At 42.1% G+C, this 18,690-nt stretch overlaps 1 protein-coding gene and 1 long non-coding RNA gene across 3 annotated transcripts in view; one reads left to right on the top strand and one right to left on the bottom strand.

Annotated features, from left to right (window-relative positions):
- Positions 1 to 2,386: 2,386 nt before the first annotated feature.
- Positions 2,387 to 7,682, bottom strand: LOC144248178 (uncharacterized). The gene is made up of 3 exons (XR_013341557.1): positions 7,614 to 7,682; positions 6,278 to 6,454; positions 2,387 to 2,718 (listed from the first exon to the last, which is right to left on the bottom strand). It is a non-coding gene; the product is annotated as an uncharacterized LOC144248178 (long non-coding RNA).
- Positions 7,683 to 9,953: 2,271 nt separating this feature from the next.
- SNX18 (sorting nexin 18) overlaps positions 9,954 to 18,690 on the top strand; it is a 65,880-nt gene continuing 57,143 nt past the window's right edge. For both annotated transcript variants that reach the window (XM_021553908.2, XM_021553907.3), the window contains exon 1: positions 9,954 to 11,496. In XM_021553908.2, coding sequence (XP_021409583.1) covers positions 9,954 to 11,496 — 1,543 coding nt within the window. The remainder of the gene's footprint in view (positions 11,497 to 18,690) is intronic.

The raw sequence follows: 18,690 nt of genomic DNA, 5'->3' as shown, positions 1-18,690 counted from the left end.
TTCCCCTGACCTGCCACCTGAGTGTTGACGTAACAGGGACCACACTGGAGTATGGACCTGCCACTGAATTCCTGCATTTTAGCACCAAGAAGAGCATAGGAAAATGTTTCCCTCCTTTTTTTAAGTGGTGATTTATCAAAAAGATCTTGGATGGATGATTTTAGGTGTTTACCAGAACAATCTCAAAGTACTTGGCAGACAGTTTCGGAATAATCTGGAAAGATCTGTTCTCACATATTTTACATGATATTTTACTTTTATAATCTGATTAGAACTGAATGTGAATGTCACATAGAAAGCTGCTAATATTGTTCACGGGCAGGAGGCCAAGATATTAATCAACAGCAAAGGATTTCAGAACAGCTACAGCTTAGGACAGGTTTAAGACATGCTGATGTGGTTAAATTAGGAACTGTGAAATTGGATGTCTATAAAATTCTGGCCCAGAATAAGTGATAAGCCTGTGCAAGCTTTTGCAGGCCAAGTATTACTGAGCTTCCTCAGTTCCCAACAGTGAGGGATCAATTACCTTTGTAATTGATCAAACTGCTCCTCCAAATGGATAAAGATTATTTAATGCATGAATGTAAGTACTGTAAAAAATGCCTTCATACAGAAGAAAATTTATCAATATAGCACTAGTCTCCAAATAGAAGGTAAAAAAAATAAAATTCTGTAAGATTCTTGTGGGCCGAAAGCCCAAAAAATGCCTTACTGTCTTTTTACAGTTTCTGCTACAGCCAGGGCATTTGAGATCTCTCTACAGAGTCCAATACTGGTAATACAGTTAACCAAGGCTGACATGATACCTACCAGTCACTCAATAACAACTTAGCTGCAGCACTGGAAAACAGAAAAGGAAATCTCTCGTATATCATAGTGGTGACTCTCCCACTCAGAGGGGAACGTTTCACTTTGTATCAGGAAAGGTCTCACTTCTTAGTTCATATCCAGGAATCAAAACATCCCTTTTAAATCTCAGTAACAGTACAAGACTGGTTTTTAAAGCAAGTACAAATATTTCTGAAAATATTAGGTACGCCTCCTGTTGTTTGAAAGAGACGCAGACCTCTGTCTTGCCAACTATCAGAGACAGTAGCTGGCCCCTCTCACCCAGAGGACAGCAGCTCAATAGCCCTACATTGTGAACACAGAAATTAAGTCTAAAGAATTACATCTGTACACGACATTGCAGTAGTGAGCTGGCCCAATTGTGTTAACTCTGTGCCAGCTCAGGTCCAGAAACATCAGACTCTACTGCTGTGCTCAGACTGAAAAGTCATCCCTTATTAAATAAAACCACTTGGACATTAAGAGAGATATGAGAAACATGGCACTCCAGCTCAGGACTCCCCATTCAGGTTAGTGCTAGAGTGGAGATTTCTGCTGTCTGTGCCATGGTGGGCTGCATTTTCACCAGAAATCCCATCAGTTTACTTTAAAAGTAGCCCACTTTAGTCACATGGTAATATTGCTGATGCCAGCCTTTTCAATGGGAAGCATGTCTAGCAGTAGCTTGCACAAATAGAACTGGTGCAAACAGAGAATAACTTACAGTTCCTCTCATGCTCCTTGGTGTGTTTACTGTGCTTTGGGTTGACCCTGACCCCAGTAAGCACTGGTGATGAAGCTCTGCTACATGGCACAGAAGCTGCAGCAGGCAGGTCTGTGCATGAAGAAACAGAAAACTGTAGAACCAGGGTAGTTAAGTCTTGGCACACAGCTCTCTCAGGGAGACCTAAAACATCCCTGTGTTACCAACACTGTTTCCAACAAATCCAAACCACAGCCCCATAGCAGCTACTGTCAGGAAAATACACTCAATCCGAAGGCAAAACCAGTAGATATATATACATATATACATATATATATATATATATATATATATAAAGAGATTTGAAGACACAATATTTAAACCTTCTACAAGAAATACTTGACTTTTTTGTAAAATGAGCATTTTTAGGGGCTGTGAAATACATTTTAAAATTACTTCCAAAATTTTTGATTTTTAATAGAAAAGGAACAACGTACATGGACTGAACCCTTGGTATCCTAGGCTGAAAGAGTATCTTCAGCTACTATTTTCAGATATGTTTCTTTCCAAGGGCACATCTCTTCAATTATCTTATCTATCAATTATACATTTCATCATGTTAGCAGACATCGCATGTCAGAATTTCCAAAAGTTTCATTTGTTCTTAGTAGATTTGGATGACATGGGGATAAAAGTAGAAGTGCCCTACCTAAACTAGACACCCCAGAATTCTTAGTTAAGCCTTCATCAGCTCAAACTGGTTTACTGAATCAGTATAAAGTAGTTAACTTGTGCAGCTGTCCCTCTCACTGGCTCTGCATGGAGCTAGTCTGATCCAGCAAGACCTCCTCACTCAGGTGCCAACATGCAGCATCCAGGGCTGGCTGGAACATTTCCCTCTACCACCACTGTACCAAGAGTAGAAGCTGGCTGGTCCTGCAGCTGATTCAGACATCCAGAGGGACCACATGAGTAGTTATTTTTAGTTCCTCATTTTCCAGGATATGCCATTCTCTTCTCAGACTGGGCATAGGAGTCATCTGTTCCACAGACATCACAGTAGCACACTGGAGTAAGCATGAAGGGCAGGCATGGCTTCTGTCTGTGAATAAGTTGCTTTGGAATTTGGATGGTGGGTTTAAATAAGTCCAGCTCTTAACTAAAAATTGTTCCATTGATCATAGCTGTAATGAAAAATTAATGAAGGGGAATTATTTTCAGAGCAGAGTGTGACTAATAAAAACATAATTCTTGTACTCTGTTTTACGAGGCAGACAAGCTCATAAGCTACCTGCTCTGGTGACAGCAGACATTTTAATAGCAGTTCAATTATTGCAACTTTACCACAATTACCCAAGCACTGGTGGCATGATTAGTATGTACTGTACAAGACACATCATAAATATAGTCTCTGCATTAATGTATATATGGAGCCTCAGGACTTCATCCTGGTATGAAACTGAGAGACTCAATACAGATTAGGAGACTATGTGACAACTAAGTGAAAAAATATGAACTCTAGACCCAAAATAATAACTATAGCAATATTTAACTTAAACCTTCTAGAAACCTCAGTCTGAAATTACTACAGTGTCAAGACAGATAAGGTTTCCATATTTTTTTATTCCAGATTTAAAGGTCAGAAGGATCAGTGATGATCCCTAGCATGACACCTGAGCAGAATGCACATTATCTCACTTGATAATTTACTCATTAAGCCAACCCATAATATGTTTGAAAAAGAACACGTATTTAAGTAAGAGATCAAATCTTTATGTCAAGACTTCAGTTGATGGGAAACTCATCACACCTTTCCATCAGTTATTCAAGTGTTAATAATCATCATGGCCTACAAGAGCAGGTTTTCCCTAGTGCCCTGAGATTTGTTGAGTGATAATTTTATCCTAAAATTAAAAATAATACTATGGACAGCTCTTGGCACAGTCTTTCTACTATCCTGTTTTTATGAGTTACAAAGATATAAAAGCATAATGCTTTCTATTAAACAGTCTAATAATTAAACAGCTACTAATAGAATACAAAGGAATTTACCAACATGAAAAACTGCAAATATAATTTTTCCACATAGAGCAGAAATACTTATTGAATAACTTCGCATGTATTTAATATATTTGTACCTTATGGATACCTGTATCATCATTGGCAATTTTGCCATCTTCATGTCCTACTCTTTAAACTATTTCTAGGATTCTGTTGCTTGTTGAAGAAGTCCTGACCTCCCACTGATCATATAATTTTTACTATACTCTGAGCTTTCTCCTGTATCAATTGATATTGCTTGCTACCAACTCCTTATTTTTCCATTTCTACTTTCACTTGCCATTATATAACATTTTATTTTAAAATTAGGTAATTCTGCTTAGATGAGCACAGTTCGTATTTATGGGTAACAATAAACACTCTAAATGCATACAGAACAACCAGAGCCAGGTTCTGACACTGTTTCTCTTAGGAAATTATAATCTCTTTAAGATTTTACTAATGGTATGGATGCCCAATACATCTCTGCATTGAACTCTGTCCTAAAACAAATGTTCAAAACAAGGAAGCACCAGGCTATACCACCTGTGATAGGGAATTAATGTAATTCACTTTCTCACAAATACATGGCCCTAAGCAAGCACAGCAAGAACCTTTTTCACCACCTCAATATTTGCAAGCCTCTGTGTTCTCCAAAAGACAAGCAAAACACAGAAGCTAAAATAGAGTAATATAGTGTCATTTCCAGACACTTAGCTTCTCAGAACTCTCCCTGTCTTGAGCTGTCACAGGCAAATGAGTAATTCCTTGGCCATCCTTTGATAGTCCATGTCCACAAGCAACAACTTGAACAAAATTATTCTCCTTGAAGATAAAACAATGTCACCCAAATATTAATTAACCTTAATAAAAATGCCACTGTCTCCTCATACAGAATGCACTGTATTAGCTTAAACACAAGCTCTGAGAAAGTAAAAGATACTTTGATGGTCAAAATTCCACCAAAACTGGTCTGTTGCCTAAGTTAGTGAGCACTTGTCCTGGTTTCCAGGCTGAGACTGAGAAGTCACTCATAAAATGCAACAATGGACAGTAAATACTCATAAAGTAGTGTCCAGGCTCATCCATCTTGATCCAATGACATTATAACTCAGGACCTGCTAGTGACTAGTCCTTCACTCTGCAACCAGCCTCTGACAGGCACCTTTCTGCAATGACCAGAACAACTTCAGCCCAAGTCCTGTGGATTTTTAGAACCTATTTTATTTTATATAACTTATTAATGGTTATTATATTTTATATAATGTTATTAATGTTTATTATAGTTTATATAACTTTACTAATGGTTATTTTAAATAACCATTTATTTTCCCATAGTAAACCTCAGCGATAACACAAGCACAGACCCTTCTAAGGAGGTCTTCTCTGCAATTTCTCTGTCCTGGGTGAAGACAGGGAAATATGTATGAAAGAAATTAATGAATTCTCAATTCTTTATTCTCACTATCCTATGACTTATTCATCCTATACAATGGGTTCATTGCCACAGTTACATGGTACATGGATATAACGCTGGCCTCAACACAGCTACCCACTTAGCTCTCAGTTTTGCTTTTTATCAAGTATTTGTTATTACTAAACGTAATGGACTGATAAACATAAGGTTGAGATTATTACTCAAGGACTTAGGTAGCTCAGGACAAAGTAGTGCAGGCTCATTCATCCTCTTTTGCTGTCTCAGTCTTTATTCAGGTGGCAAATTCTGCCTGTGCATATGCCCAGGGATCAGCAGTTGGCATGGGTCCATTTGTCCATAACCATGAGAAACTCAGCACCGTCAGGATGTCAGCCTAGCACATACCACCCCTGCCACAGCATGGAAGAGCTGCATACATAAAGGATTTATCCTGACAGCATCCTAAGATGGTTTGAAACATTATCCCTTTAGACAGGAAATGGAGACAGACATGCATTCCAAGTAATATTAAATGGAGAGTGGAGAATAACTGAGTAACAGCCACTTATTACACAGACTGGGGCTGAGATAGCCAATACATATTGCAAAGACCAAGCAAAAACTCAGTGTTTCTGATAAATTATCTGTAGCTTAACACAGCCTAGTTTGAAAAAAGCAATGCAACTTTTACTTAATTCATACTTGTTACTGAAAAATATTTTGTTTTCTTCTACATCTCACGGAATTTTTTCCTAAATTTCTGTTTTTAAAATATTATAAGGTGTCTAAATTTCTCTTTGGATTATGTTTTCAAGTAAGATTTTACAAAACATTTCAAATAAAATTACATTCCATCTTTCAGAAACTTAAAAAAATAACACTATAATAACATGTTTATAAAATTTATTGCATTTTCTTTACTGATTTGATAGTTCAAAGTCTTTATTTGCCTTTTGCGTCTTAGTTTTATCAAGTGAAATGTTTAAACAATTTTGTGTTTAAAATCATTTTGTGCCCTCTAGTGGCAGCCCCGCCAGGCACCTGAACTGTGCCTTGCCTGTCAGACATTACATAAAAATGGAAACAAAACAGTTTATTCCCCTACTAAGTGAAATTTATTATTAATCTGTATGCTTTCAAAAAAATTACACTCAGCTCTAGTTATGATGAGTTAGTAATACTAGCTACAGATTTACCACAAATAGCAAAACCCCCCAAAAAATCACATATATTGTGTAAGCATTTCATCAAATTTGCTCTTAGAAATTATATTGATGAAAACCAACCTATTTGTAGCCATTTCCTTGCACAAAGCACTATTCGGTGTATTTCCTATTAGAGCATTGTTCAATGTCCAGACACATGGTTTTCCCGGGGTCCACAGAGGAGCATCATCATAAAGAAAAGATGTAGTGCCACAAAAGTCTCATCTTCTCTCATGAAAATTCATTTTGCTTTTCTTACTAAAACAGCAAAGTAATAGCATAAAGGACCAGTAACAAAATAAAGATGGAAAGATTTGACACTTTCAATGAAAAGGGGAAATATAAGCTTCCATTACATTTGAGTTCAGAGCTTCTCTTCATTCACTTTTTCTTATTCAAGACAGATTAAAACCATACATGAAAAAAAAAAAGTTTAAATGTTTCCAAATTTTTACTCTAATTTTCTGGACCTGATCAGCAAAAAACCATGCTGCTTTCAAACATCTCCTTTAGCACATATTAATGGTGTCTTGAGACAACTAACTCACATACAATGAGATATTTCATATATAGTCTTTTGTTTTAGTCTGGCTTCCAGCTTTACTCCCTCAAATTACAGGTCCTAGGAACACAGTAAATAATAGACATTTTCACTGAATTACATGTTATTGGTCTTTATAATAACATTCACTTTGCCTCTGAAAATTCAATTCCCGACCAAGCAAAGCCTTGAGATACACACTTTGTGCAGCTAACATGCTCCAAGTCACTATGTACCATTCTTACTTTGAAACTATTGTCTCTCCTAGCCCAAACAGCAAGAAACAAAGCTCGATAAATCCAGCTCTTCTGCTTGGCACTGCAGATGGTTATTGAGGACTTTGGAAGCTGGTTTTTTTCCCAAACATTTAAAAAATGTTTGTTAGAATTGCTTCTAATTTTGCAGGTTAGTTTTCTTGAAAATAATTATTTATGGTTTTAAGACATTATTTATAATATCCACAACAGAGTGCCTCAGCATTGTGGAAATCAGAGCTGGCTCACGGGTGTGAAAGGATGGAAAACGTCATTTGCAACCTTTTTATTGTTCCAAATTCTCTTTGCAGTTTGATCAGTAGGAAAATAACATAGCACACATTTTCCTTTCATATTTTTGCCTTATTGAAAGCATTAGTGCTGGAAAAATCATGACTCAATGTCACGTAACTCATTTTTTTGTTAAAGTCTTCAGATAAAACTGAAAGATATTAGAGAATAACTACTTTAAAAATTACACCTATGTAATTAAGAAATACTATTTTCATTAGCTTTGTAGATCTTACACCTTCAAATTCTCCTGGTAGCAGTTTTTGTCCCTGTTGGACTTGACACCTTTGCTTCTGTTCATTTGAGATGCAAAACTCAAGCCAACACTTACCAGAGAAAAATCAGGCCAAAAGCACTGAGGGGAGCAGGAGGAATAGGGCAGCTGCCACCTCCACCAGACCTAAGGAATTAAGAGAGATGCCCACCTTGAAGTTGTCCCTTTGTCCTGCCCTGGCTGTGACAGTCATAGCCAGGCACTGTCAGCATGACCACTTGGAGCAGGAAAATACCATTCCTGAACCAACTTTGCACCCGTGCAAGGCATCTGTTTGTCACTCCAGGCTGTCCAATGAGAGCAAATCTTAAATATCTATTTAAAACAAATCAAGTTGGTCAGCATCATGTCTAGTACCATTCACTTCAAGTGACAAAAAAGAATTTAGTCTACTCAGAGAAAACAACATTAATCATTAAGAACATTGAAAATTAGATTAATAGGAGTGAAAAGCTTAGGAAAGGAGTTAGATCATGGGCAGTCAAATATATATAGTGCAATAAGTAGTATAGAGAAGGCAGATCAAGGACTATTCTTCTGTAGTTTAACCTATGAGGATTTACATGAATGCACAAGATTTCCCAGATCAATGGGAAATCTTTGGAAGGACTTTGGAAGGAATACGAAGTCCCAATCACTTACCTTGATCTGCAGCAGTCAGAATTTGGGATGAAATCTAAAACCAAGATCAAACTGATCCACATCTACCTCATGGTGGGGTTTTAGTCCTTACTCTAGGTTGACCACATGGGTGGACAGCAGCATGGTGGGCTGTGGGCCAGCTGCCAAGGCTATCTCTTGTGTTTTGCAGAAGAGAACCAGACCTGTGTGAAAGGCAGACACTGATGGTGCATCAGCTGAAGGGGCAGAACACTGACTGATGGAAAGAAAGCTTTGGTGGTTTAAGAACACTAACAGGTGCTGATGCAGGGTTTGAGGATCCCCTCGGGGCCTGCAGGTCAGCAGTAAGTGACCACGCCAGGTCAGGGTGTTTCTACCAGCTGCCAGCTCTCTCTCAGGAGACAGCCAATGCTCCTCAGCTTAGCACTGCTGTAGACACTCAGAATTGATCTCTGTAAACCTGCAGCACCACAAATGTGTTCCACAAGGCTTGCCACTGAGGAATTGGTTGTGTGGTGTATGATGTGGTTTTTTGGTCACTTTACTCACTAATTAAAACAGATTTCCAATTTTAAGCATTAAAGGAAACTGGGGGCTAACATGCTGGACTGGGGTGAGCTGACATATTAAAAAAAAATTGAGTAGACAAGCTACTATTGAGCAAAAATAACAGAAAAGTACTGTGATAACATGTGAACGAATTGTGGAGAAAATGAAGGTCCAAAGAAGAAATGTAAAAAGTAAACCCCGGGTATCAAACACTAAAACCAGCAATAAAAGGAAACAGTGGGTCTTGTAGCATTCCAGTGAATTGCTTCCAGGCGAAGACAAATTATTTGACACAAATCTATGAAGAAACATACTCTCTAAACTATGGCAGAGAAATAAGCAAGATATCCAGATGTTTATAAGAACACATGAAGAACTGGGGACCAGAAACTTTGAACATCTCCTCTGAAACACTTCCTTCTAATTGCTCGTGAGCAGGCAGAAATTTTGAGAGAAACTTGTACCTAGGGATGCAAAGAGAGGTAAAAGATGATTAACGGGACGGGATCCATATGACTAGCCAACACAGGACCAGGAGAAACAAGTGGCTAAATAACCAGGCAGGGAAAAAAGCACCTCGATCGGACTGAGGCTGTTCCACAGAAAACCAACACCAGTGCCGCGAAGGCTAAAACGAGATTTATCCCCCAGCAAAACATTTTCTCTGGACGCCGCAGGCAGCGGAGGAGCGCCGGCAGGACCAGCGCGGCCGCCCAGCACCCGCCCGGCGCGGCTCCCGCGGCGGCTGCCCCGGAGCGCGGGGAAAGACCCGAGGGCTCGGGAGCCTTCCCGGCCGGACGGAGGGAAGCCTGACGCGCCCCCGGGCGCTCGGGAGGCGGCGGCGGCGGCGGCGGCAATGGAGCGGCGGCGGCAATGGAGCGGCGGGGCCCGGCGGGCCCGAGGGACAGCGGGCCCGGGAGCGGCCCCCGGCCGGCAGGGGGCGTGGGGGGGCGGGGGCTATCGATGGGGGCGGCCGCTCTGCGCTCGGCTGCTCCGCCCTGCCGCTCGGCTCTGGATTAGCGCAACTGGCGACGTGGGACGGCCCGGCCCGGCCCCGCGCCTGCCGCCGGCACCGGGAGCGGCACCGGGAGCGGCACCGGGAGCGGCACCGGGCAGGCCGCCGACGGGACAAGGAGCCCGAGGGCGGCGGCACTCTGGTGCGGCAGCCCCGCCAGCGCGACGCAGTGAGGGGCGGTGGCGCAGGGAGCGCCCCGGGGGGGGGCGGCGATGGCGCTGCGAGCGCGGGCTCTGTACGACTTCAGGTCGGAGAACCCGGGTGAGATCTCGCTGCGGGAGCACGAGGTGCTGAGCCTGTGCAGCGAGCAGGACATCGAGGGGTGGCTGGAGGGCGTCAACAGCCGCGGGGACCGCGGGCTCTTCCCGGCTTCTTACGTGCAGGTGATCCGCGCCCCCGCCGCCGAGCCGCCGCCCGCCCGCTACGCAAACGTCCCCGTCGGCGGATTCGAGCCGCTGCCGCCCCCCGCCGCCTTCAAGCCGGCGGCGCAGCAGCCCCCGCCCGAGCCCTTCCCGCCGCCCCCCGCCGGGTATCCCTTTCCGCCCTACGGCGGCTCCTACCAGCCCAGCCAGGGCAGCGATGACGACTGGGACGACGACTGGGACGACAGCTCCACGGTGGCTGACGAGCCGGGCGCCCTGGGCAGCTCCTACCCCGACTACGAGGCGGCGGGCGGCGGCGCCTCGGGCCGGTACCGACTGTCCACCCGCTCCGAGCCGTCCCTGGGCCCCCGCGGTGCGGGGCACCCACCGGGGCACCCGCACCCGCCCGGCGGCGGCGGCGCCGCTAAGAGCTCGGCCACGGTGAGCCGCAATCTCAATCGATTCTCCACCTTCGTCAAGTCCGGCGGAGAGGCCTTCGTGCTGGGCGAGGCGTCGGGTTTTGTGAAGGACGGGGACAAGCTGTGCGTGGTGCTGGGCCCCCGGGGCCCTGAGTGGCAGGAGAACCCCTACCCCTTCCAGTGCTCTATCGAGGACCCCACCAAACAGACCAAATTCAAGGGCATGAAGAGCTACATCGCCTACAAGCTGGTGCCCAGCCACACCGGGCAGCAGGTGCACCGCCGCTACAAGCACTTTGACTGGCTCTACGGGCGGCTAGCTGAGAAGTTCCCTGTCATCTCCGTGCCCCACTTGCCAGAGAAGCAGGCCACTGGCCGCTTTGAGGAGGACTTCATCTCTAAACGTCGCAAAGGCTTAGCATGGTGGATGGACCATATGTGCAGCCACCCTGTGCTCGCTCAGTGTGATGCCTTCCAGCACTTCCTCACCTGTCCCAGCACAGATGAGAAGGCCTGGAAGCAAGGCAAGCGCAAGGCTGAAAAAGACGAGATGGTGGGTGCCAACTTTTTTCTGACCATCAGTGTCCCCACAGGCTCTGGGGCCAGCCTAGACTTGCAGGAGGTGGAAAGCCAGGTGGATGGCTTCAAAGCCTTCACCAAGAAGATGGATGAGAGTGCCCTGCAACTTAATCACACAGCCAACGAGTTTGCCCGTAAACAAGTCACTGGTTTCAAGAAGGAATACCAGAAGGTGGGGCACTCCTTCAAGTGCCTCAGTCAGGCATTTGAGCTGGACCAGCAGGCCTTTTCAGCTGGCCTCAACCAGGCCATAGCCTTCACTGCAGAAGCCTATGATGCCATCGGGGACCTCTTTGCAGATCAGCCCCGGCAGGACCTAGATCCTGTGATGGATTTGTTAGCGTTATATCAGGGGCATTTGGCCAACTTTCCAGACATCATCCATGTGCAGAAAGGTAAGACCCGTATGTGTTTTCTGAAAAAATTTAACTTTTATTTGTCAGTGGTATGCAACTGATATAGGAACCAGTGCCTAAATTTGCCTTGTGTCTGGCTTGCTGGCCTTGTTTTCAATCTTCTCGTGTTTACTCAGGAAAACTCTCAATATAAATACAAAAAAACACATCAGTGACAGTTTGTTTTGTGCCAAAGGCTTAAACATAGTTGGGAGTTTTGCTGATCAGAGGTTGCTGTGTTTGGCTGAGTATCTCTGAAAGCAGCCACATCTAACTAAACTGCCTATCCATTAAAGATTATTGGGCTTGTTTACAAACCCTGGAAATCAAGTGGTATGCAAACATCTATTACTCTGAGGTATGTGAGGTATCTTGAATCTTTTGTCTATTAGGTAATAAATATGAAGTAATATGTTGATGCCGTTGCTCCTCTGATTTACCACTCTCTTCAAGGTGCATGTGGAAGTGTGTGTTTTGCAGCATCAGTCTGATGAGATGTTTAAGTCTGCTGGGACATCTTTGTTCAGCCAAGTGTCCTGTGGCATCTGTGAAAGAGTAATGTTCAGCCACAGTGTTCTTACTTGTTCAACCTTCGCCCTTATTGTCGTGAACAGATGCTCACCTGTTATCCTTTCAGCATCTTTCTAGCTGAAATATGCTATCCAGGTTCAGATTGCTAGTTGTAAGGTACTTTGTGACCTGTCAGAAAGAATCTCAGAAATGAAAAAAAAAATCTACTGTATAACTAATGACACTTGTTCAGAAAAACAGAAGTTTGTAGTATTGTATATGAGGAGATGCTGCTGTTAAATTATTGATAGTCATACATTCTTTACCATTGCACATAGGTAAGTCCGTAATTTTTTTATTATCTTCCTTACCTGTAGTTTTCAACTCAAACTGCAGGAGAGTGTGGCATTTGAGCTGTAAAACAGACCAAGAAAACATGACATACATTCTGCAGAAATGGGTATCCATGAGTTATCCAAGAAAATGCATGAGCTTTGTAGAAAGTTATTTTGGAGATTAAATCCCAAGTGAATTGTCACCCAGAGAAAATCAGCCTTTTTGTCCTTATAGGACATTTCCAGGGGTTTTGCATCTGGAACAGTACACTAAATTTGGTAAAAAGAGTTGAAAAAGTTTTTTCAACAGAGCAGAAAGACAGGTGTCCAGAGGTATGCATTGCTGGCAACAGCTGAGGAAAGAGAGTTGCTACAAAGTGCACAATTTGTTGTTATTTAAGAAAATAAGCTTTTCATAAAAATTGTATGCATCAAAGTCAGATTTCCATTCCCCTGTCAAATATCAAAAATTGTGAGTGGAAATTTAAACAATCTAAATTTTATTTTGAAGAAGAAAGGGAGGTGTGAAGATTAGCAATTGAGGAGTTTCTTTGCTAGCTTCTGTGGCCTTGTGTTTTGATAACAGCTTTCAAGTATTTTAGATTTGGGGAGATGAGTGGCCTTGGCAATGCCTCATGTTTGGGAGCAGAGCATGGTAAAGTGAGTTGTCATCCAGTAGGATTATCTGTAAGCTTCTGGGAAAAAATAAAAGGACATACACTTGCATTAGATGGAAAAATCCAGCAGACTGTATATACTATTTAAATAATACGTCCTCAAGCTTTAAAATTATATGGTGGTCTTCATTGAAATATTTTTGGAAACAAGCCTTTGAAGAGAGGATTTGGAAATAATAACATGTATGCTGAAATCATCCTTATTTCTTTTGTGGTTCTATTTGAATTTACACTTACTGGTAAAGTGTACCTTGCTGAATTGCTGAAGGTTTGTTTAAATAACTAGAGCAGCGCATGAGCATCAAGTATGTAGAGTTGATTTTTGGGCTAGAGCACTATCCTTGAGCAGACTGGAGCATGCAGCTATTAATGCAGCTCCAGCACCTCTGAACTAGCAGTGTGTTCTCAGTATCATCTATGGTACACACTAGGAATATGGCAGGGGCTTGGGAGGGTGGTCTCTTGAGTGTACATGGCCATGACAGGAACTGACTTATGTGGGTTGTTTGTTGCTTCTGTTACAAGACAGCAAACTAGATGAAAACTAGAGAGTCGTGTTTTGCATTCTATATTGCTGGCTTGTTACTCTTAAGGGGTACTTTTAAGAAGGTACAGCTTTTTAATGCCAATCTGTAAACTTCACATGAAAATATGAACTGTTTGATGTTCTTGCAACATAAAGGCTTTGTTTTACATTTACTGTCTGGGATAGTTGCCAGTTCTGAGAAATAATATTTCACTATAGACTATACAAATATCCGTATATTCAACAGTTATGAAACTGTGTTTGTGATAAGAAATAATCTGAAAAATAGAGTTGCTATGTCTTTCTTCAAGGGTTTTATTTTCTACTGTACAATCTCATTAAGCAGTAAAATGACACCAAAGTACCCTTTTAAGTGGCAGAAGCAGCAGCCTGACTGATGCATTATTTAAATGGCCATGCCTTTAAAATTATGAACTGTGAAATTAGGAGTAGTGCTCTTTTTTTTTTGCTACATAATGCAAGTATATTGATTACTTCTGATAAAACCCTTTGGACCTGAGAAGGATGGACGAGCACAGGCAGCTGCACCAAAACATGTCTGTGTCTCTGCATACAACTGGAAGACCACGAATGTGAGAATGGTTAAATCCCAGCTCAAGCTGGATCCTTGCAAATCTATGGGGCCTGATAGGATTCATTCAAGAATCCTCAAAGAGTGGGGTGAGATCGTTACAAAGCTCATCTCATTGATTTTTGAGCAGTCTTGGAAATTCTAAGAGGTCCTAGCTGACTGGAAGCTGGGGCAAACATTGTCCCAGTTCTCAAGAAGGGCAAGAAGGAGGGCCCCTTCCACAGGCCTGTCAGTCTCACATCAGTGCCTGGTAAAGTTATGAAGAAGCTTATTCTGGGAGGTGTTGAAAAACACCTTAAAGACAATGCAGTCCTTGGTCACATCTAGCACAGCTTCATGAGAGGAAAGTCCTGCTTATTGAGTCTTCCTTTTGTGACAAGGTAATCCAAGGGAAACCAATTGATGTGATCTCTTTGGATTTCAGTAAAGCTTCCATTTCTCTCTCTCTCTGTATCCTTCTGGACAAAATGTCCACAACTGGAGAAACACATCATGGCATGGGTGAGAACTGGCTCATGGGCTCGGCACAAAGGGTTAAAGTGAAAGGGGTGACATTAGACTGGAGACCTGTCACTATGGGGCATTCCACAGGGCTCCATCATCAGGCCTGTGCTTTCTGATATCTTCATACATGACTTGGACGCAAGACTAGAAGGGACACTAAGCATGTTCCCAGGTGATACAAATCTAAGAGGAACTCTTGACTCCCTCAAAGGGAGGGAGGCCCTGCAGAGAGACCCTGACAGATTAGACAGATGGTCAATTCACCAACCATATGAACTTCAAGAAGGGCTGATGCCAGATTCTGCACCTGGGATGGGGCAGCCCTGGATGTACAGACAGACAGTGCAATGAGAGGCTGGACAGCAGTGCCATGGGGCCCTGGGGTTCAGGTCCATGGCAAGTTAAACATGGTCCAGCAGTGCCCTGGCAGCCAGGAGGGCCAAGGGTGACCTGGGAGCATCAGGGACAGCACTGACAGCTGGGCAAGGGAGGGGATTGATTGTCCTGCTCTGCTCTGCACTGGGGCAGCCTCACGTTGAGTGCTGAGGCACTTTTTGGTGTCACAATAGAAGACATTAAAGTACTGGAGAAGATCCAGAGGAGGGCCATGAGAATGTTGAAGGTTCTGGAGAGGAAGCCTGATGAGGAACAGCTGAGCGCACTTGGTTTGTGAGGAGACCAAGAGGAGACCTCATTGCAGCCTGCAACTTCCTTGTGTGGGGAAGAGGAGGGGCAGGCACTGATCTCTGTGTGACTGGTGACATGACCCAAGGAAATCACCTGAAGTTGTGTCAGGTGAGGTTGAAGATGAATATTAGGAAGAGGTTCTTCACCCAGATGGTTTTTAGGCTCTAGAACAGGCTCCCCAAGGAAATGGTCCAAGCACTAAGTCAGATAGATTTCAAGGAGCTTTTGGACAATACCTTCTGGCACCTGATGTGATTCTTGGTATGGCCCTTGTAGGGCTAAGAGTTGAACTCAGTCATACCTGTGGATCTCTTCCTACTTGGCATATTCCGTGATTCTGTAATTTTAACTGTCTTGTCCTGTTATGCTTTTGCTATACTGCAGCTAGCTGAAGAGCTGCTTTCTAAGTGCAGTTTGTGCTGTGGACTGAGAAGTCTGCATGTCTGAGGTTTTGTTTAAAAACTTTCTGCAACTTATGCAAAAAAAGCCACAGAAATAAAAGTTCCCCTCCATGTGGGCTTTTTCTTTTTCTCTAGAATTATGAACCAAAGCCATGTAAGCCTTCCTGTTGCTTTGTCTGCATCTTACCAGTAAAATGTGTTAACTGTTATCCTTTTAATTGTTTTGGGATTCAGGTCTTTCTGGCTTCTATGCTGAGGAGATCATATGTGATCTGGTTTGTGCAATTTGTGTAGGACACATGTACCAACAGACTGTGGAAATATTTTCAAACTGTTCATTATCTTATTAATATTGTTGATATTTTATTAAGTGGCCGTAGCTTCAATAGGAGATTTTACAAGATGCCTTTTCTTTCATCTTGAGTTCCTAGTGTGTAAGGAGTTTTCCAGAGGAAGAGTTAAAGTTCCTGCTGCAGAAGAGACAAAGTACTTGAACATTTCTGTACCACATTCCAGTCGAGGACCAACAGGTCAACGCTTTGAGATCTTTCTTGGTTTCATATGCACCCTGGTCCAGGTCTGACGATTCATTCAATTGAGCCCTACAGCAAAGAATGTGCCCAGTTGGAAACCCCACATTTCCATGTGGAAATACTTGGTTTGACAGTCCAACTGAGGCTGGCATAGGACATATCAGTACCAAGGCATACATCCCTTACAATGACTTGTTGTTTTATAGGTCTTGTTTGGAAAACTAAGTAATTAGGGAGAACCAGTGCCTGAACAGGGTAGACAATGGCAGAGTGGTGTCTCAAGCTTCTAAACATCCCAATTCTCTCATGCATCTAGTCCTCAACTCCTTGTAGGTAAATGCTTCTGATGTGCATGCGTGAAAGTATTCTTGGGCATATATGTGGATTATTTGAATGGAAGGTATGTATTAGACAGATACAATTGTACACAGTTTTCTTTAGCCTCTGGCAAAACATTTGCAGAAGAGGGATGTTAAGTTACAGAGGCTCAAAACACTAAGCTGCATTTTATCGTTTTCTGTTGCAGAGCTGGTGTATCGTTCAAGAAATACTGGTTCAGATCTTTAATTTTGAGAAGCAAAGCAGCTTCCCATTTGTAATGGATAATGTTTTCTCTTTTATGCATTTAAGTCTACTTGGGGAAATTCCCTAGGCATTCTTGGTGAAATAATTCTTATTTATTAATTGCTAAAGCTTTGCTCAACTTGATGCGATCTTCCTGCTTCTGTAATCTTCAACACAAATGCTCACTGCCAGCCCATGCAAATTGAGAAAATTCATGCGCTTGTGGGAATTGGAGATAGTATATGCTAGTATCCTAGCTCATTCTTGTTTGGCTCTCTTCTCTTCTTATTTGCTTAGAGTAGAAAAGTTGGGGGAGTTTTGGATATTCTTCTTTCAAGTTTTGTTTTAGGAATTACAGTAATTGGCCTCTTGTGATTCATGAAAGTGAAGGAAGTACTGACTAACATGCTATTTCATCTCTGCTTTCCAGATTTCTTCTCTCTTAACATTATGATGGTAATGTCTGAGAAACTTCTGGTTATGGTTTTTACAAAAGAGACCTGGAAAAGGGGTCTAAATATTTCCTGTGATACAGGCAATTACATTTCCTTTGCATGCCAGGATTTAAGAGAATTATTTTTAAAAATGCTTGAATGACTTGAATGACTTTTTAAAAATACTTGAATGTTTTTGGTCACTGTGAAAAGTAAAGTATTATTTACCCGAGGCAAACTTAAATCTAGACATAGGCTTCAAAGAATACACTTGCTGTGTTTTTAGAATATTTACAAATATTACAAATATATTTTTCTATTGTTTACAAAACTGTAGATGAAAAATCTACCCAGATGAAAATGCATCAGAATTTAAAGCACCAGAAAACCCAAACAGCATTGAAACCTAGAACTCTCTAACATTTTCAGTTTCCTTCTCCTTCCTCCCCCCAGGGAGAAGTGATATTTGAATTAATGAATAAATCAGCCTAGTTAACACTATATAAAGGCAGTTAAAACTATATAAAGGCAGTGTTTTTCTCTCTTGCTTACTTCCTTCTTAAATTTGTTGTGTAAATGGGGTTTTTCTCATAATTGTTTTTCCTATTAACCACCTTGTAGGAGTTTTTTTCTCCTCTGTGCCTCAGGTGCATAAACTTTGCATGGGCTTCAATTCAGGTAGCTGCTGGGTAAGAGCTAGGCATGCAATCCTAGCCAGATGACCCTTGCAGCAGTAAAAAGAGATGAGCACTTCATCTGTGTAAAAGCTTTGGTGAGAAAGGATGTACTGCTCCAGGATGTCTTCTATTTTTTGCCATGTCAGCCTCCCCATAGCTGTCACAGGGATGATGTAATGCAGTCTACTTCCTAGCGCATTACCCAATATAGTCTCACAATATTTGAAGGTAACCTTAAGGAAATGGAGCTAAAATGTGAAAGAATCTTCACATTTAGAAACTGTATAAAATTACAGCTGCCTTAGTTTGTGTGAAGTCAGAGGACAGGAGTAAATGACTTAAAAGTGATCAATGGCTTTGCTTGAAGAAAGTTAAACAGTAAGAGAAAAAAAAAAATATTTCTGTGCTCTATGTGAAAAATACATGGGTCTTCTGAATGTATGATTCTTTTTTCTTTTCCATTTCCCCACAATCTCTGTGGCTTTCTAAGGGAACAAGATTCATGCTGTTGTGATGAGTCTTTTTTCCTATTACCTCTTGAAACTAGTCTAGTATCATACACTGGTATCATACAATTTCATGGCTAATACACAGCAGACAAGTGCGTTTTTTTTTTTTTTTTTCAAAAGCTGCTGGTATCAGAGGAAGACTATAGCTGTTTCTTCTGTGGGAGAGACTGCATGCATTACTGCACACCTGAAAGTCTGTCCAATCTACCCTCTTAGTCCTAACAGAAGTTTTGGTTGGAGCTCAC

Source organism: Lonchura striata, chromosome Z (assembly GCF_046129695.1).
Source record: "Lonchura striata isolate bLonStr1 chromosome Z, bLonStr1.mat, whole genome shotgun sequence".
Taxonomy (NCBI): domain Eukaryota; kingdom Metazoa; phylum Chordata; class Aves; order Passeriformes; family Estrildidae; genus Lonchura; species Lonchura striata.
This window is presented reverse-complemented; position numbering and strand designations above follow the sequence as displayed.